Source organism: Paramisgurnus dabryanus, chromosome 22, assembly GCF_030506205.2.
Source record: "Paramisgurnus dabryanus chromosome 22, PD_genome_1.1, whole genome shotgun sequence".
NCBI classification, from domain to species: Eukaryota; Metazoa; Chordata; class Actinopteri; order Cypriniformes; family Cobitidae; genus Paramisgurnus; species Paramisgurnus dabryanus.
In genome coordinates, this window is record NC_133358.1 from 17,863,073 (window position 1) to 17,883,674 (window position 20,602).

The following is a 20,602-nucleotide window of genomic DNA, read 5'->3' on the forward strand; positions in this document are numbered from 1 at the left end:
CCTTCCCACCAAATACAGTAGTCATGGCTTAAGCACAGATACAGTACATACACATACACCTTATTGATTCATGAAGTGCTAATATTGTAACCGATCTACGGTCATAAATCTTGGATGTCTTAATGAGGAAGCCGCCACATTCTTTGTCATATTGATTGACAGCTGTCCCTGGTTTAGCCTCCAGATCTTAAGCAGGGAAATTAAAACAGACAGGAGACTGTTTGAGCGGTCCGTCCACAGGGAGCAATGCCACGGCTTGTGTCGCTAACACTGTGGGTGGGTAAACAGAGTCGGAGGTTTCCTTCTTACAAGATTATCAGATGAAGAGCAGGAAGAATGAGACACAACCGAGATCAGATAACAGACCTCTGCTCGAGCATCCTTTCAGTGCTCGCTAAGAGGATCCACATCTTTTGCTGAAACAGAAATAGGAGGTGGCAGATACACTTGATTGAACTGATAGAGAAAGAGAGCAAGATAGCTACAGGTGATAGATACAACCAAACAAGGATGCGTTATATTTATATGCCTCTTTTTTGGGAGGGAAAGTCAGCAGGGATAGAATATCTGAATCACAAATGGTAATATTCCCATCCATACTTTTAATTGCACATTATTCGAGCTGGGATATTTTTGCTCACTTATTTTCTCTTTCACGTAGTAGATTTTGCTTGCCTCCGGTATAATATATATTGTACTAGGTTATAAACTTAACACAGCTGCAGTTTCATCTCCTCTTAGACTTTTTTGAAGATATTCATGGAAAAAAACAGAAATATTGATTCATGGTATGAGAAGAGAATATCAATACAGTACAGAGCTGTAAAATACAGTTGAGATGTATTTTGAAATATCAGAAATGTCCCATTCCTAATGCAAACTGAACCACTATACAAAACATCTTTACTTGTTTGAGGATTCATGCTTTCAAAGGTGAACAGAGCGACTGGATTCGGTTTGAAGACACTGAGTGGAAGTGAGAGGCTCATTCTGAATGCAAATGGCAAAACCCAGGTCCTATTTCCACACTGTTTCTTCCTTTGATCAGACATCTCATCTTCATTCTGCAAGTGAATATCATTAGCTTCCCCCTCTCTCTCTCTCCCTCTCTCTCTCTCTCTCTCTTTTTGGGGGTTGACGTCTTATAAAAACTTCTTTCTGGGTTTTTTGGCACAGCAGCTTTTGGGCACTATTCTGCTTTTTGTTATAAGCCCGAAATGACAAGGAGGCAGCCTCTCGCAATACAAAGTCAATGGAGACGGATGGATTGTTCCCCCCCCGGTGGGCGTGGTTTTCAGGTTATGACGCATTGCACTCTGTCTTTATACAGAAGTGATTTAAACTGCAATTCTTCGACTGGCCACTTGAGGCTGGCTTCAAAAGGGAGTCAATTCCCATAGATCCTTCTGTTAAAATGCCCAACTTTACAGCAGAAAATAATATGTTTACAGCCTGGTACAAATTTTTTTTTTTGGTCTGTATAGCTAGGGTGAATTATTTTGTAACTCATCCATTTAGATTATATTAAGCTGACGGTTAAACAGCCAATGCCATCAATAGAGTCGAGCTAGACGGGCGTGGTTTCAGCAACCAGCCACCTCAGCTTTACCCACGTCCCGCCTTTTTACCATTTTCGCATATCCAGGAGTGGTGTGCAGCTAAGGTGGTGACGGCAGGCACCGCCTACTATTGGCTTCAAAAAACGATTTTCAGAAACCAATGGGTGACATCACAGATATTACATCCATCTTTTTTTTACAGTCTATGGTAAAAACGTACAATTTTCCCATTAAGTTCACAAGGTCATTACAGCATTAAACCTGTTGAGAGCGCTAAAACACACTTTTCATTAGTAAAATTTGTTGGTAAGGACTTCATTTGGACTTTGAACTTTAAATGCAATTTTCTCAATATTTGGATTTTTTTTGCACTCTGGAGTTACAGATTGTCAAGTAATTGTATTTTGGTCAAATATTGTCCTACTGTATCCTAACAAACCATACATCAATGGAAAGCTTATCTATTTAGATTTTAGATGATGTATACATTTCAATGTCACAAATTGTCACAAATACATCTTGAGTAGCATGTGTAATGTATAAAATATTAAGCAAGGATCTCTATTTTCAAAGCAATGAAATTTTTGAATCCCCTTAGCTTGACTCGTCCCTTCCTAATATACTACACAGGTACACAGAAATTAGCCAATCAGACAAGAACAAATTTATATAGAAGTCTTAAAGCTAGCAATGACAGTAAGAAGAGTGCAGACAGTAGCCATGTCAAATAAAATTATAATCGTTTCTATTGCACGAAACCTTGACTAACATTATAAGTAGACTTCAGATAAAATATGAATAAGAACATGACCCCTTTAATATCTGAGTGCTGCATAGCCCGCAGTATAATTTTTCCATGTCCATGTTCCAAAAAAGATTGAATGTGTCATTATAGTGATGGTGGTCCTTTGACAGCTGAATACACGGATACACAGTGACCCACATAAGTGCTTATAGGAGGGTTAAAATGACAGAGACAAACCAGGATTTTTGATATTTTCAGAACAGTCGGTCTCACCTGTAGGCTAAAGGTAACAGTGATGTACATTTGATTCCTTTATAAACTATAAAGACTGTAGACAGTAGCAGTAGTGTTGTAGACCGAGACCGGTCTCAAATCCACTTTTTAAAGGTCTTGGTCTCGTCTTGGAATCGACCACATTTTTACTCTGTCTCGTCTCGGTCTCAGACAAAGAGGACTCAGAATTTTATTTCAAGACCGGTCAAGACCACAACTAAAATTGTATCATTAATTTTATGCAGTTTATTCAGGTTTGGCATATGATGTTGGCATTGTTTAAGCATTGTTTAAGTTTCTCCCAATTACAATTTCTCTAGTTTTATTACTAAAAAACACCTGCATTGTGTTAAGTGGATGGCAAGCCATGGAAAGACAGTTTAGAATAAATGGTTAAGTTGATTTTAGCTCTTTAGTGTTTGTTCACTTTTATTTGCTTATAGACAAAGATAAACTCCCACATATCTGCAATGCCTTTGATTATTTTATCAACTTCTCTGATGGCATACACACACACACACACACACACACACACACACACACACACACACACACACACACACACACACACACACACACACACACACACACACACACACAAGAAGTGCCTAATCATATGCATATTCCACATTTTCTCATAAGTGTTTTAATGCCTTGACTTACAATGGTCTTGGTCTTGACTTGGTCTCAGCCTGTCTTAGTCTTGGTCTTGACTCGGTCTCGACCCTTTAAAGTCTTGGTCTTGTCTCGGTCTCGGCCTGTCTTGGTCTTGGTCATGACTTGGTTTCGGTTTAGGTCTTGACTACAATACTAAGTAGCAGATGGTGTAGACTCATGAGGTAATGTGTTGATGGTGCTTATATTTAATGAACATTTCATCAAAAAAGTGTCCATTATTTATTCACCCATATATCGTTGTTTTAGGTTTCTGGTTAATATATGAGTGGATGGTGACCAAGACTTCCATAGTAACCAGAAAACCCTTTAAGCTTCAAAAGGAGCCAAAGTGTGAAATAAATAACTCAACCTGTGTCATATATTTTAAAGGAATAGTCAATTTTCTTAAAAGAAAAATCCAGATAATTTACTCACCACCATGTCATCCAAAATGTTGATGTCTTTCATTGTTCAGTCGAGAAGAAATTATGTTTTTTGAGGAAAACATTGCAGGATTTTTCTCATTTTAATAGACTTTAATAGAGCCCAACAATGAACACTTAACTCAACACGTAACACGCAACACGTTTTTTTCAACAGAGTTTCAAAAGACTATAAACAATCCCAAACGAGTCATAAGGGTCTTATCTAGCAAAATGATTGTCATTTTTGACAATAAAAATAACAAATATACACTTTTAAAGCACAACTTCTCGTTTAAATCCAGTTGTGATGCGCCAACGTGACCCCACGCAATACGTCATGACGTCAAGAGGTCACAGAGGATGAACACCAAACTCCGCCCCAGTGTTTACAAGTGTTGAGAACGAGGACCGTTCCTACGTTGTTGTATGTGGAATGATACTAATTAATGTCTTTGTGTCAGTTTATTGTTTACAATGGTCCGCAAATGTGCATTTTATATATGTAACACGTGACCTCCCTACGTCACTACGCATTTATGTTAGGTCGCGCTGGGCCGGATTTAGACGAGAAGTTGTGCTTTAAAAGTGTATAATTGTTATTTTTATTGTCAAAAATGACAATTGTTTTGCTAGATAAGACCCTTGTGCCTCGTTTGGGATCATTTATAGTCTTTTGAAACTCCGTTGAAAAAAACTGTTACGTGTTGAGTTAAGTGTTAATTGTGGGGCTCTATTAAAGTCCATTAAAATGAGAAAAATTTCCTCAAAAAACATAATTTCTTCTCGACTGAACAAAGAAAGACATCAACATTTTGGATGACATGGTGGTGAGTAACTTATCTGGATTTTTCTTTTAAGAAAATGGAATATTCCTTTAAGCGTTTTAAGTGACATTCACTCATCTACTTTCTTGTTGCGGTTTCTCACTGTCCTTCTCCAATAGTAACAAGTGTGTGTGGGGGGGGGGGGGGTGTGCGTGTTATATGCAAAATTGGCTTCAATGAGAGTCACGTTTTTAAATGTCATCACTGATGTCCACAGTGTGAATATCAATGCTCACAATGGGATCACAGAGTGAAATATCAGCCATACTGATTTTAAGCGTTTCTAATCACAGACGTGTGAGGGTAATAAACTGCCCACCTGTTAGTTCTGTATTGCACACTACTGCTTTTGATATCTTGATATAGTTATGATAAAGTACAGATGTGTACTGAAGCAGCAGACACACAAAAGTTGTACTTTTATAAAGATTTTATAAAGTATTTATTATACAACATGTAAACATAAAATAAATTGTAACCCAAAACCTCCTAATGTAACCAAAAATAGAAGAGGAAACTTATTAATTTAAATGAAATATCATCAAATTTGAAAAGTTACGTGAATTGTGGGAACGTCCTTTTAATTGTTGTTCTAAACGTAGGTTCAAGGGGAGCCTAAACATTCAGATCTGTCAATCATCATTATGGGCGTATAAGGCAGCCTTCAGGCCTTCGGGTCCAGCTGCAATTTTTCTGGCATCCCTCCTCCTCCCCATCTCCTCCTTCACTGCTCTCTTTCTTCCTCTATAGCCCTTTTCACATAGACATTTCGGAAAATACACAGAAAATGCATCCTGGAATTTTTCGGGATCGTTTGATTTTTTTGTCCATTCACACTGCCATGATTTGCCGGCATCTGCAAGGTCCCGGAAAGACACATGACCTGTTTAAAGTCCTGCCCTCTCTTCTACGCAGCGTCTGAAGTTTGCATATTATTTATTATTTCTCTCTCCAGAAACCACTAGCCTGCATTTTTATTTATGATAAGACTAAAAAGAAGCGTGCACAGTTCTATGCTGGTGAATGATCTCCGCTTCAAAGTGGATATTTGATATTGGGGCTCGAGCCCCGGCCTCAGGTTCGCTCTTTCTGAAGGTTCAGAGCTCAGCTGCAGAGCTCCTTTCAAGGACAGCAAGCCAAGTTTGTTTACCATTAATCATTTAGATCTGAATGCGCGAGCAAACTATTGAACTGTTTATCACTGTGCATTTTACAGTGACTAGTAACTTTTTTCTATAAAATATATTGAAATTAGCACCTTTTACTTTCAGAAGCCATATATTTTACTTTATTTCATTATAAAACTAAATATCATGTTTTGTTAATTACAGTTTTTAATCTTATATGTCAAGATTTTTTTAGAGTTAACAACCAATTAACAGGTTTTTACCATTGCATTTTAATTTTTTTGTTAGAAAAATAATAATAAAACGTAGCATAATAAAAACGTAGCAAATATTAAACAATATATTCTGCATTTTGTAACTATGGTGATTTGACCCGTCTCTAAGGTCTTAATCACCATTTTGTAAAAGGTTAAGTACTTTATTCGTTTCCTGGAAAAATGAAATCGTTTTTAATAGTTTTAGACTTTATTTTTGTTTTTATGAACATAGAGGAGAGACAGAGAGAGTAAAAGACAGACTGCTAGGCGAGCAGCCTAATCAAAGTTTATTGAATGCTTCCCGCTTGGTTCACTTTTTAAAGAGGTGCTTTTCAAAGGTTAATACAACTCCACTGTTCCACTCAATTCTGCATCATTTTTAAAGACTTTTCACACATTCATAGAGGCAATAAAGCAGTATTGATCAGTACATATTGATTGTTTCATTGAATGGTTTAGTTCATCTAACACAGTGCAATATTCATGTTTAGCAGTTTTCCGGGTGTCAAATTGCTATTTTACATCTTAGTTTATTCATTTGTTTCAGATCCTGACTTTAAAGACATAGGAGTCCCCAAACCTCTTCCCTGTGGGTATTGTTTATTATTCTATATGCATTTTCCATATGAATACAACTAATGGCTTTTACTAGCGGGGTCTCATCTGTTTTCCTCTGTCGCCTCTGCTGCAGTTTGTGAATTCGAGATGGGAGGACCAGAAGGCATCATTGAATCACAGCAGATCACCAAAGATGGCAAAGCCTTGCAGACGGAAGCAGTGGACTGCAATTGGTACATTCGTGCCCCTCCTCGCTCCAAGGTCAGTCCTCCTAATAACATCACTATTATTTCCTATTGCCGTTCTCTTAGCCAGCCTGCCACATTTCTAAAACACGACAGCTTCGGTCTGCCTCCAGCAGGGCAGTAACTGTCTAACTTAGCACTTGGCTTTCTGTTTTGCAGTCGTATGCATTATGCGGACATTTTAAATTCATCTCGGGTGGAATTGTATGCAGTTAGGTGGAATTCTGTTAAATACGTGAATATAAATGTGGGCGTGTGGCATATAGAAGAATTTTATTACTCAAAGGTTGCCATTTCATTTCTTAGGACTGAGTTCTTAGTTTACATTTTGCAAACACTTTTGCCTTAACACTAGCACTACCGGAATTCTATAACTACTAGAACTGCCAATAGCGGTCATTTTGACTGTTCATACCAGACAGCAGTGCATGTCATTTTTGTCATGTTATATTTACTTCAAAGCTTCTATGGTCATGTTTTATGAAAAATGCGGGGTAATTTAAGCATACATAATATAATATATTCGTGATATTATTGTGTAAGAGCGACTAGACCTCCCACAAAAGTGCATGCCGCAATTTGCTTTCCGCAATTTGCATCCGGCAAGCTGAAGATCAAAGTTTTTCACCGCAGTTAAAATGTTGTTTTTGAAAGTCTAAATGTCAACAAATATAAAATAAAGCAGAATATTTCGTTAGATAAAAACATATTGTGAATTTTGGAAATGATTACATCTGTCTTTATTCAATACATTTTGACTTTTGGAGTTTACAATGCTTTAGCATTATCGGAAATAATTGACACACGAATCGGAAACAATTTTATGCAGCCTCTAATGAAATCTAGAATGAATAAATAGTTCTGTTATATTAGGACAGATAATAAACATTTTGATCGAACTGTCAAGAGACCAAGAGACATCGCTCTCTGCTCCTCCATCAGACTCTGCATCCTCAATGTTCTCAAGCAAGGATAAAACCTCAGTGACAGTCATTTTCTTTCTTGTTGCCATTTTGACGGTAAAACTAAGTTTTAGCTTAGCAAAAGCATACAAAACTGCCAGAGAAAGGTTGCTAGGCAACAGCTACGCACATCTTTAACGGCGGGAAAGAGCGCTGAGGAGATAAAACGCCTGTAATATGTGCGGTCAAATTGACCGCTATGGCCATTAGAGGTAGAAATACTCAAAACTCGTTTGTGTTTTGTAATTTTAATAAAATAACAATGTTAAAATAAAATTTACATTAATTTAAGAAAAGTCATGGAACTGTAGTTATATGGGTTTTATTTCAACAAAGTTATTACATTGCAAATCTTTAAAACGGTCAAAATGACTGCCTTGGTAGTTCTAGTGTTAAGTGACTTGCAGTGCAGTCAAGCTATACATTTTATCAGCACGTCTGCTCCCTAGGATTAGAACCCATGACCTTTGCTCTGCAAATGTGCACCTTTTGCGGGAGTTTGATTGACAGGTGACCTCCACCAATCGTAATTCAGATGTTATGTGCCCCTGTTGCTATTCCATGTTAATTTGGCTGCACACTTTGCGATTTTAAATAGTCCTTCACTGTATGAATATAATCCCAATTAAAAGCCATGTCACACAGTGGAACAGTAAAGACTTTCAAACAGACTCACACAAGACGACTCGCCTGGAGTGTTACCTCATTACTTTATCTCAAAACGGCTGACACTGCCAGGTAAAATTTTATCGTACTGGTCATGATCACAGTTTCATCCGTTCCCTGAAATTAGTAGCGCTAACCATACGTTATATATAGGCTACTGTTACAGTAATGCTAGCTGGGATAACTAACTGAATGTGATGCTATAATGCATACTGATTTAGCTTTTTAATGCAATTCTGAATAGAGAGCCACCCAGCTTTACAGAAATGGTGTTGCTTCTCAATATTTTGATTTTCAAGTTGTGGTTTGAAAGTGCATATTTGTTATTTTTCTTGTGAAAAATGACAATCGTTTTGCTAGATAAGACCCTTATGCCTCGTGTGGGATCGTTTATACTCCATTGAAACTCAGTTGAAAAAAAAACTGTTAAGTGTTGAGTTAAGTGTTAAATGTTGTGCTCTATTAAAGTCCATTAAAATGAGAAAAATCCTGCAATGTTTTCCTCAAAAAACATAATTTCTTCTCGACTGAACAAAGAAAGACATCAACATTTTGGATGGCATGGTGGTGAGTAAATTATCTGCATTTGTCTTTTAAGAAAATGGACTATTCCTTTAAGATGCTTTTTCTTGATGCGCAAAATGGCCTAAGAAAATAAGTGTAGTTTATAGACAAAAAATATACAATTTAAGTGAATTTGTGCTGAAAACAAGCAAAAAATGGGGTGAGAAAAATAAGATTTTTTTTTTAAACATTTAATTTAAGCAAAATTGTCTCACCCCATTGGCAGATAATTTTGCTTGTTTTAAGCACAAATTCATTTAAATTGTATATTTTTTGTTTTTTCTTAGATTATTTATTTTTACTGAAAACAAGACAAAAAGACTAAGTAAGAACGTAATTTTCTGCAGTGTTCAGTTTTATGACCAGTAGGTTATAGCTTTGATCTTTATTTTGTTTACTTCACTTTCAAATCCTGAATGTATACGTTGAATGCATAATGCAGATCTTCTGTCTGCTTTTGTTTAAAATCAAGTGCTGTGGTAGTGCTTCGGCTGTTGCCGGATATATCAAAAGGGGGCGGGTCTTTGCGAAAGGTCAATTGACCTACAGGAACTAGAGTTATAGTGAATTTCCTGTCAGTATTAACTCGCTTACAGTAAATGTCTTTCTTTTTTAATTTATAATTTGATAAGAAAAGTTTTTTTGTTGACATTTCTCACTTTGCATACAGTAGTGAAGTGACATCTTCTGAAACTCAAGTGATAGGAAATTAGTTCATCTTTTTCAGAAGACAAACATCTGAGAAAAGGAGACCTAATGAAAGCCTTAAAGGATTAGTCAATTTTCTTTAAGAAATTATGTTTTTTGAGGAAAATATTCCAGGATTTTTCTCATTTTAATGGACTGTAATGGACCCCAATACTTAACAGTATTAATGCGTTTTAAAATTGCAGTTTCAAAGAACTCTAAACGATCCCAAATGAGGCATAAGGGTCTTATCTAGCGAAACGATTGTCATTTTTGACCAGAAAAAAAAAATTCACTTTTAAATCACAACTTCTCGTCTATCTCTGGTCCTGTGAAGCGCCAGCGTAATTGCGTAATGACGTCGAAAGGTCGCGTGTTACATATATGACACACACATTTGCGGACCATTTTAAACCATAAACTGACATAAAGACATGAATTCGTATCATTCGACATACAACAACATCAAAACGGTCCTCTTTCTCCACACTTGTAAACACTGGGACGTAGTTTCGCATACGTCATCCGTGACCTCTTGACGTGATGACGTATTGCGTGAGGTCGCGCTGGCGCGTCATAGGACCGGAGATAGACGAGTAGTTGTGGTTTAAAAGTGCATATTTTTTATTTTTCTTGTCAAAAATGACAATCGTTTCGCTTGATAAGCCTCGTTTGGGATCGTTTAGAGTCCTTTGAAACTCTGTTGAAAAAAACTGTTAAGTGTTGAGTTAAGTATTAAATGTTGGGCTCTATTAAAGTCCATTAAAATGAGAAAAATCCTGGAATGTTTTCCTCAAAAAACATAATTTCTTCTCGACTGAACAAAGAAAGACATCAATATTTTGGATGACATAATGGTGAGTAAATTATCTGGATTTTTTTTTAAGAAAACTGACTAATCCTTTAATCGATTTGAAGAAACAGCTGAGATATTAAACAGATTTAATTTGTGCTCTTCTGTGGCAAGGAGCTCTCACGGTTAACATTGTTTTATGGCAAATGAGAATGAAAGAAAAGGGCTTCATGTGGAAAAGGTCAGACGGTTCGGTTTATTTGGGGTCAGAGTCACTTTTTTAATCAGAGCACTGTTGCCAGGGTTTAAAGCTCATGAAATTGCCCTGGCCCTAGTTTCGAACCCTGCACAGAAAACGCAACTGCTTTATTTTCGGCTGCCTTTTTCCATTTCCAGATACAATGATACAGCACACAGCAAGCTTAGATTGCTCAGTTTTTTTCTTTCAGTGTTTCTTCCCACCCAGATGTGCACACGTTTAGCATCATTTATCACACACGGGAAGTGGAATACTGAATTGGGTTTGTTTATTCTGTGCATTGTTTTTAATATATATATATATATATATATATATATATATATATATATATATATATATATATATATAATGTAATATTATACGTATTACATGATAAGCCATGTAAGGTCTATATATTGTGAATATAGTTTTTTTTGTTAAGTTATGCAACAAAAATAACAATCCGCTATGTACATTTGAATAGCTAGAATGCTGTATTCACCAATCAACATACCAAAACTATTTATCTTTTTATAATGTACATTAAGGGGGGGGGGGTCTAAAGCTGTTTCATGTATTCTGACTAATTTACACTATTAAGCGTTGGATTCTTCATGCATTTTTCTCAACATTTCCAAAATTTTTCCCTCAAAAATACAAACATGTACATAATGTAGCCAGTTTGTGCTGAACGCAGTGTTATGGGATCTCTGCCAGTGTCCCAAAATGGTCGGACCCCAGAGGGTTAACATAGACAAAGTGTCAAAGAAGCAGCTGGACGCGTGACGAGTATTTCTGTGCTGAATGCACTTTGCCAGGGTTCGTACAAGTTTCTGAAAGTTTTCAGTGCAGGAAGTATAGTGGAAGTCCTTATACGGGCACTTAACCCAAAATTGCGCATGCACACACCAACCAACAGCTGACATGAAATCAACGTCACCAGAGAAGTGTGTTGTTGTCTGTGAGGGAAATTTAAGCTTGTTTGGCTTTCCAAAGAACCCAGCATTATGGAAACAATGGATATTGTTTGTTTATCCGGGGTAGCGGTGGAGTTGTGCGTGTGTGTTTGCTTAACGCTGGATTTTATTGAAATAGGGCAGTCCCAAGCGGTCATTAGTTGCAGGCTTTAAGTAAACTGCATCAAATGTCTGTGTTTTGTTGGCAACCGTGCATATAATGTAAATGACATGAAGATGTAGGAAATCATAAGTTGTCCAGAGATCATGAAAGAATGTTTTATGTGTATTGCTTGCACGCGACTCACACCACCCGTGGTACACATCCAGAGGCTCAGGTTTTTTTGTGTTTTTTTTTTCCGGGAAAGTAGTATAGCTTATCTGTCTATAAATCTGATAAAATTAAATCTGATAAAATTAGTCTATAGGTACTCAAGATTTACATGAGATTAGCAGAAACACTGTGTCTTAAAATATGATCAGTTTGCCATGAGAGGAACCTTTCTTAATCAAATAACTAATAAACAACTAGCAAAATAAATGCATTTGATATTAATCCTTCTTGTCTTTTCACTTGACTTGATTTAAGATGTCTGCAAAAGTTGCATTTACTCAGAGGTATAAGGTTGGAATTGATCAGAAGTCAGATATGACCAAACACTATAAATTGCTTCCTTTGCTTGTGGATCTTTAGATAACCTTCTTTAACAAGTGTTGACTAGAGAGCAAAAATATGTGTTATGCCGTGGCTTGGTGATAATATTTAGGCTTAATGTGATTTCTTGCTTCAGAAATTGATTTTCATTCTATCTGATGTCCTTCCAGAGGCACAAATCAAAGCTCATGTCCTTGTCTTTTCACATTAAACAGCATTACATAGCCATTTGGGAAAAAAAAATCACCACCTATAGGTTTTTGTGCTATGATCTTTTATTACATTTTATGAATAATTACATAATATTTGAAGAATTTATGTTGATAAAGGCCATATAACGTTATGGTTTCCTGTTACATAATGTAAACAATCTGTACCTGTACATATACATACAGGACATCCTATCCTACCTGTATGGTCTACAAATACAACATTCATAGTTAGATTGATTTTGTGTTAAAGTGTTGAATCGATGTCATATTTTGTTGGCTGAATTTCCTACCGAAATGATTGTTTGGAGCACAGATGGCCAGGGATCCATTTTGTGTTCCCCTTGAAATCAGATAACGTTACTCTCATATAGCTGTCCTCTGCAGGCTTTCATATTTCTCATCCAATTATGAGCACATGCATGTAACCTTCCAGACATGTACACCCTTTATCCTTATTTGATTTATTTGTCCGATAGGAAAATTAAATGGGGGTGGGGTCTATTTCATCACATATATACCAGGAATAGAAAAGGCACTGACAGTTTCATATTCATTTACAAATTAATTTTCAGGTTTTGCTGTCTGTTGCTGTCACCGTAGATGCAAAATGGTCTTTGGGCTGCAAGATTCAGGGCCCTTATCTTTCCCTTTTTATCTGGTCTTCTGGGAAAGGTCGGTTAATGCAAGGTACAAATAAGTCAGCACAGTGGAGGATGTAAACAGCACCTCAAACACATCCGTATGCCCTGAAGAGAAAACAGGTCTCAACTGGCCAGATGTTGCTGTCTCTGTGTCAGGCAACCACGACTAATTTATCCTAGAGGAACAGGTGAAGATAAAGGTAAATTACTTGGCAATTAGTGTGTACTCAAATAATCAAGCTGAACTTTGGCATGATTCTTGTGCGTGATTCAGATGGAGTTTTTCACTGATTTACATATAATGATTAAGGTCAGGAGTTCCTGTATTTCTGTAGACTGTGTTCCAGAAGACAAGGGTAACGTCTAATTCATACAAGTGTCTATACATAAGTTGTTTTTAGAACAAGTCAGATGAGAGCCTTTTGCTAGGGGATGATTTTGAAGGAAAGTTCACCCAAAAAAAAATCATTAAAGGGACAGAGAATGAAAAACCATTTTTACCTCGTCTTTGTTGAATAATGGTAGTCTACCCGCATTCACGAACATACAAAAAGTGCTAGACATGCTAAACATCTCAGTCTCATAGAAATTCCTCTTTTAGAAATGTCAGCCAGAAAACGTCCCAATCTGAAAAACTGATGCTTATGACATCACAGGCATCTAACTGCCCCTCCACTTTAAAATAATTGGCTACATTTTTTGAGTGGCAGCAAAGTCAGCCAATCAGTAATGAGATTGCAAGTTAAGCCAGTAGGGGGAGCCAAATAGTTGCAAAAACCACTTGTTTAAAATCCCCCACCCTAATAGAGCTATCTGAGAGAGGTTTAAAGAAGCTTCTAAGGCATTACAGACCCGAACAAAAAAAAATGTGTCTACATGTCACATCACAGAACAAGGATAAATACTCCGTTCAATCATTCTATGTCACCTTTAAAATATTTAAAACCCACTAGCATAGTGTTATATATTTTGTTCACTTGTGTACTTGCATTACCCTAAAGGTTTTCGACAATGTTTGAATCGAGAGAAATTCACTTTTGTAACCATAACATCACCTGTCAGTGGTGTCATGTCCACATTGTTTCTGCTTTTACTGCTGTAGAAATCAAGAAATCATGGTATGCTTGAGTGGTCAGAGTATGACATCACAGTATTGTGAAAGTAGTAGTTTGATGTCATAAGCTAATCGTTCGTTGCAGCACTTGCAGTCAAATACACCTCATGGCAAAACCCATTAAAATTATGGAAGTGGTGGTTGCAGCATTTAAAAAGCCACTCTGCATAATAAATATTTTATAACTCACATCATTCAATGCTCCTTCACAGCATCATCAAGCTGCACATTTATTATTATTTTGTGACCTCTAGCAGTGAAATTTACATACTGTACCTTTAAGAATTCTCTATTTGTTCTCCTTATAATTTAATTAGGAATAATTAAAAAGATATAAAGCAAGTAATCTGTCATTTTTTATGCTTATACTGCCTTGATGATTGGATTTGATATCTGTGGATACCCCAGAAATAATATTTGATTTTGCACCATCATAAATACTGGCAATATCTGTACCCTGGGGTTTGCAAGGCATTATTATTGGCCTGTTATTGGCCATTTGGTTGTTAGTGAAACACTTTCAGGTTTTTGATTTTGCTTTCAGCAGCCCTGAGGATAAAAATCTGTCGAACGCAGATCTCTCAGAGTCTGCCCTATTTGCTGCCAGTGTACAGAATTTCTCCACTACTGTGTTGAGGCACAATTTATAACTAGATAGTAAAGTTTGAAGACAAACTTTATGTTGGCTTGAGAAAGCGTAGCCTGAACGTTTAAAACGGTTTGACATAAGTTTAGTTTAGTAGGCTATCTGGCTGTTAGTATGTTTAAGTATGAAGGTTGCATGATTTACCATGAAGCTAGCATGATGTTAGCATGATTAGCATGAAGCTAGCATGATGCTAGCATGATTAGAATGAAGCTAGCTTGATGCTAGCATGATTAGCATGAAGCTAGCATGATAAACATGAAGCTAGCATGATGCTAGCATGATTAGCATGAAGCTAGCATGATGCTAGCATGATTAGCATGAAGCTAGCATGATTAGCATGAAGCTAGTATGATGCTAACATGATGCTAGCATGATTAGCATGAAGCTAGCATGATGCTAGCATGATTAGCATGAAGCTAGCATGATGCTAGCATGATTAGCATGAAGCTAGCATGATGCTAGCATGATTAGCATGAAGCTAGCATGATGCTAGCATGATTTGCATGAAGCTAGCATGATGCTAGCATGAAGCTAGCATGATGCTAGCATGATTAGCATGAAGCTAGCATGATGCTAGCATGATTAGCATGAAGCTAGCATGATGCTAGCATGATTAGCATGAAGTTAGCATGATGCTAGCATGATTAGCATGAAGCTAGCATGATTAGCATGAAGTTAGCATGAAGCTAGCATGATGCTAGTATGATTAGCATGAAGCTAGCATGATGCTAGCATGATTAGCATGAAGCTAGCATGATGTTAACATGATAAGCATGAAGCTAGCATGAAGTTAGCATGATTAGCATGAAGCTAGCATGAAGTTAGCATGATTAGCATGAAGCTAGCATGATGTTAGCATGATTAGCATGAAGCTAGCATGAAGCTAGCATGATTAGCAAGAAGCTAGCATGAAGCTAACATTTATTGCGTTGCTAGGGTACTAAGTTTGGTTGCTAGGGAGAAAATTGGCATCCCATAATGATCACCCTTCAAGCCACAAGTTAAACGGTCCAACCCCCGTGTCTCTACAATGTTCTGATGCGGAGATATAAGGCTTTGTTTATTCCGTTGCTAGGGTACTAAGTTTGGTTGCTAGGGAGAAAATTGGCATCCCATAATGATCACACTTCAAGCCACAAGTAAAACGGTCCAACCCCCGTGTCTCTATGATGTTCTGAAGCGGAGATATAAGGCTTTGTTTATTCCGTTGCTAGGGTACTAAGTTTGGTTGCTAGGGAAAAAAGTGGCATCCCATAATGATTACACTTCAAGCCACAAGAAAAACGGTCCAACCCCTGTGTCTCTACGATGTTCAGATCCAGAGATATAAGGCTTTGTTTATTATGTTGCTAGGGTCTTCATATTTTGTTGCTAGGGGCGTGGCTTAATACCTCAATAAGAATCCTAAGAGACTGATTGGATGCCTGAGTAAAATGAGCCCACCCCTATGTCTCTATGACACTCTGGTGCAAAGATATCCATCTGGGCTTTTTATAATGGTAGTCTATGGGAGATGTTGCTAGGGTACCCAAAATTGTTGCTAGGGGCGTGGCTTAATATCTCTGGGGTGATCCTAAGAGACTGATTGGATGCTTGAGTAAAATGAGCCCACCCCCATGTCTCTAAGACACTCTAAAGTGAAGATATTCCATCTGGGACGCTTTTTTCCCTTTTATGGGCATGTTTCCTGCCCCATTATAAGTCAATGGGAAAATTTGGGGGCCTCTTACACCCCAGGGGTACAGCTTACACCCCATTGTGAGGTATGTTCTTACACAGCCTGTCAGCCTCCTTAAATGTGGTAAGCCACAAGTTTCTACAAGTTTCTCACTCGCAGCTTTGACCCGTCAAAGTTTGTCTCAATGTTAAGTCAATGGAAATTTTGGGGTGTTTCAGCGCCCCGTTTAGGAATTCGGAAGGTCCCATCAGTTAGAAAAGATATAGCACACCTCGTCAGATCAGACCGAAAGTCTGTCCAAAGTTTGATGGCTGTAGCTTGAAAGCTCTAGGACGAGTTAGAGTTAGAAATTTTAGTCTCAGAAGAAAAGAAGAGGGAACTAGATAGTAAAGTTTGAAGACAAACTTTATGTTGGCTTGAGAAAGCGTAGCCTGAACGTTTAAAACGGTTTGACATAAGTTTAGTTTAGTAGGCTATCTGGCTGTTAGTATGTTTAAGTATGAAGGTAGCATGATTTACCATGAAGCTAGCATGATGTTAGCATGATTAGCATGAAGCTAGCATGATGCTAGCATGTTTAGAATGAAGCTAGCTTGATAAGCATGAAGCTAGCATGATGCTAGCATGATTAGCATGAAGCTAGCATGATGCTAGCATGATTAGCATGAAGCTAGCATGATTAGCATGAAGCTAGTATGATGCTAACATGATGTTAGCATGATTAGCATGAAGCTAGCATGATGCTAGCATGATTAGCATGAAGCTAGCATGATGCTAGCATGATTAGCATGAAGCTAGCATGATGCTAGCATGATTAGCATGAAGCTAGCATGATGCTAGCATGATTAGCATGAAGCTAGCATGATGCTAGCATGATTAGCATGAAGCTAGCATGATGCTAGCATGATTTGCATGAAGCTAGCATGATGCTAGCATGATTTGCATGAAGCTAGCATGATGCTAGCATGATTAGCATGAAGCTAGCATGATGCTAGCATGATTAGCATGAAGCTAACATGATGTTAGCATGATTAGCATGAAGCTAGCATGATGCTAGCATGATTAGCATGAAGCTAGCATGATGCTAGCATGATTAGCATGAAGCTAGCATGATGCTAGCATGATTAGCATGAAGCTAGCATGATGCAAGCATGATTAGCATGAAGCAAGCATGATGCTAGCATGATTAGCATGAAGCTAGCATGATGCTAGCATGATTAGCATGAAGCTAACATGATGCTAGCATGATTTGCATGAAGCTAGCATGATGCTAGCATGATTAGCATGAAGCTAGCATGATGCTAGCATGATTAGCATGAAGCTAGCATGATGCTAGCATGATTAGCATGAAGCTAGCATGATGCTAGCATGATTAGCATGAAGCTAGCATGATGCTAGCATGATTAGCATGAAGCTAGCATGAAGCTAGCATGATTAGCATGAAGTTAGCATGAAGCTAGCATGATTAGCATGAAGCTAGCATGATGCTAGCATGATTAGCATGAAGCTAGCATGATGCTAGCATGATTAGCATGAAGCTAGCATGAAGCTAGCATGATTAGCATGAAGTTAGCATGAAGTTAGCATGAAGCTAGCATGATTAGCATGAAGTTAGCATGAAGCTAGCATGATGTTAGCATGATTAGCATGAAGCTAGCATGAAGCTAGCATGATTAGCAAGAAGCTAGCATGAAGCTAACATTTATTGCGTTGCTAGGGTACTAAGTTTGGTTGCTAGGGAGAAAATTGGCATCCCATAATGATCACCCTTCAAGCCACAAGTAAAACGGTCCAACCCCCGTGTCTCTACAATGTTCTGATGCGGAGATATAAGGCTTTGTTTATTCCGTTGCTAGGGTACTAAGTTTGGTTGCTAGGGAGAAAATTGGCATCCCATAATGATCACACTTCAAGCCACAAGTAAAACGGTCCAACCCCCGTGTCTCTATGATGTTCTGAAGCGGAGATATAAGGCTTTGTTTATTCCGTTGCTAGGGTACTAAGTTTGGTTGCTAGGGAGAAAATTGGCATCCCATAATGATTACACGTCAAACCACAAGAAAAACGGTCCAACCCCTGTGTCTCTACGATGTTCAGATCCAGAGATATAAGGCTTTGTTTATTATGTTGCTAGGGTCTTCATATTTTGTTGCTAGGGGCGTGGCTTAAAACCTCAATAAGAATCCTAAGAGACTGATTGGATGCCTGAGTAAAATGAGCCCACCCCTATGTCTCTATGACACTCTGGTGCAAAGATATCCATCTGGGCTTTTTATAATGGTAGTCTATGGGAGATGTTGCTAGGGTACCCAAAATTGTTGCTAGGGGCGTGGCTTAATAGCTCTGGGGTGATCCTAAGAGACTGATTGGATGCTTGAGTAAAATGAGCCCACCCCCATGTCTCTAAGACCCTCTAAAGTGAAGATATTCCATCTGGGACGCTTTTATTCCCTTTTATGGGCATGTTTCCTGCCCCATTATAAGTCAATGGGAAATTTTGGGGGCCTCTTACACCCCAGGGGTACAGCTTACACCCCATTGTGAGGTATGTTCTTACACAGCCTGTCAGCCTCCTTAAATGTGGTAAGCCACAAGTTTCTACAAGTTTCTCACTCGCAGCTTTGACCCGTCAAAGTTTGTCTCAATGTTAAGTCAATGGAAATTTTGGGGTGTTTCAGCGCCCCGTTTAGGAATTCGGAAGGTCCCATCAGTTAGAAAAGATATAGCACACCTCGTCAGATCAGACCGAAAGTCTGTCCAAAGTTTGATGGCTGTAGCTTGAAAGCTCTAGGAGGAGTTAGAGTTAGAAATTTTAGTCTCAGAAGAAAAGAAGAGGGAATAATAATAAGTTTAAAGCTGTAGTGTACGATGTTGAAAATCGGTAGAGAAAGCCTGAGACGGTTAGTAAGTTTTAAAAAACTCATCCCGCCCCTCTGTGCTACCTGATCCCTCCCCCCCGGGGAACCACCTGAACAAAGTCACTCATTCAAGCTGTGATCACTGGTAGTAAACATCAGAACAGAGATTTACCGAGCAGTAAACACATAAAGCCTTGAAGGAATGTACAATTACAATTATGATTGTAATTGACGTTATTTACTTTCACAACAACGTTTGGCATACGTTTCCCCTCCTGAGCTTCAAGAAATGACTTTATAAATATAATTATTTTGACCCGTGATACGCGATGCTAAACGGCTAACATTCCGATGCCGACCGACAGCATGTTGTCAGACTCACACAATACAAAGTATAAATAAATGCGTACCTGTTCAACAAAAGTCTGCCGTGTCGGCGTCGGTTTTCAGCCCCAAATCTCCCAGAAGCTTCCTCCAACAGTCAATGGCGGAGCGTCTCTCCAGTTTTTGCAATTTTGCAGTATTATTCCTGCTCATCTCGGGTCTGTTCGTACTGAACAGCTTTGCTTTAACATCATACACCCGACAGGAGCTTTTGGGTATCGGTGAGGACTTTACCAGCAGTTTTATCACCAATCTTCGACTCTAGAACGCTAGAACAACCGAGGCTTCGCACTCTACCCGGCCGGGCGGAAGTGCTCGCAGGCGGCGTCGAGATCGTAAACAAAGGCGGGGGAAGCGCGGAGGTCTAAGAGCCAAGCTAAAGCTAACACCGCTCCGGCTCTCTTTACCCAGCATTTTCCTCGCTAATGTGCGGTCACTGGTGAACAAAATGGATGAGTTACGACTCCGCATCACCCACAGTAAGAGACTTACATATTATAGACCTTTATTCTGTACTTACTGCTTATTGCACTTCTGGTTAGATGCTAACTGCATTTCGTTGCCTTGTACCTACATGTGCAGTGACAATAAAGTTGAATCTAATCTATCTAATCTATGTTGCTGCTTCGCTAGCTACCATACACTGACACAAATTTCATGTCGCAGGCAGGAGAGGGGCGGGGTGGTGTGCGATGGGGTGGAGACGCGAGCACGAGGTGGATTTTCAAATGTAGCAGGGATTGGATGAGAGCAGTTAACCAATGTAAGCTGTCCGGCCGGACAGTTTACATTGGTCAACTTATCTGCTACCATACACCCAATAGACTGAATGGATTTTTTTAATTCTTTTTTCTCTTTATATTGTTAGGATGTTA

At 38.3% G+C, this 20,602-nt stretch overlaps 1 protein-coding gene across 3 annotated transcripts in view; it reads left to right on the forward strand.

Moving 5' to 3' along the window:
- neto1l (neuropilin (NRP) and tolloid (TLL)-like 1, like) overlaps positions 1–20,602 on the forward strand; it is a 111,175-nt gene that overhangs the window by 62,290 nt on the left and 28,283 nt on the right. For all 3 annotated transcript variants that reach the window (XR_010546607.2, XM_065294996.2, XM_065294994.2), the window contains exons 5-6: positions 6,415–6,456; positions 6,559–6,686. Coding sequence is in view for 2 of the 3 variants with exons in the window: in XM_065294996.2 (XP_065151068.1) it covers positions 6,415–6,456; positions 6,559–6,686 (170 nt within the window). In the remaining variant the exon portion in view is untranslated. The remainder of the gene's footprint in view (positions 1–6,414; positions 6,457–6,558; positions 6,687–20,602) is intronic.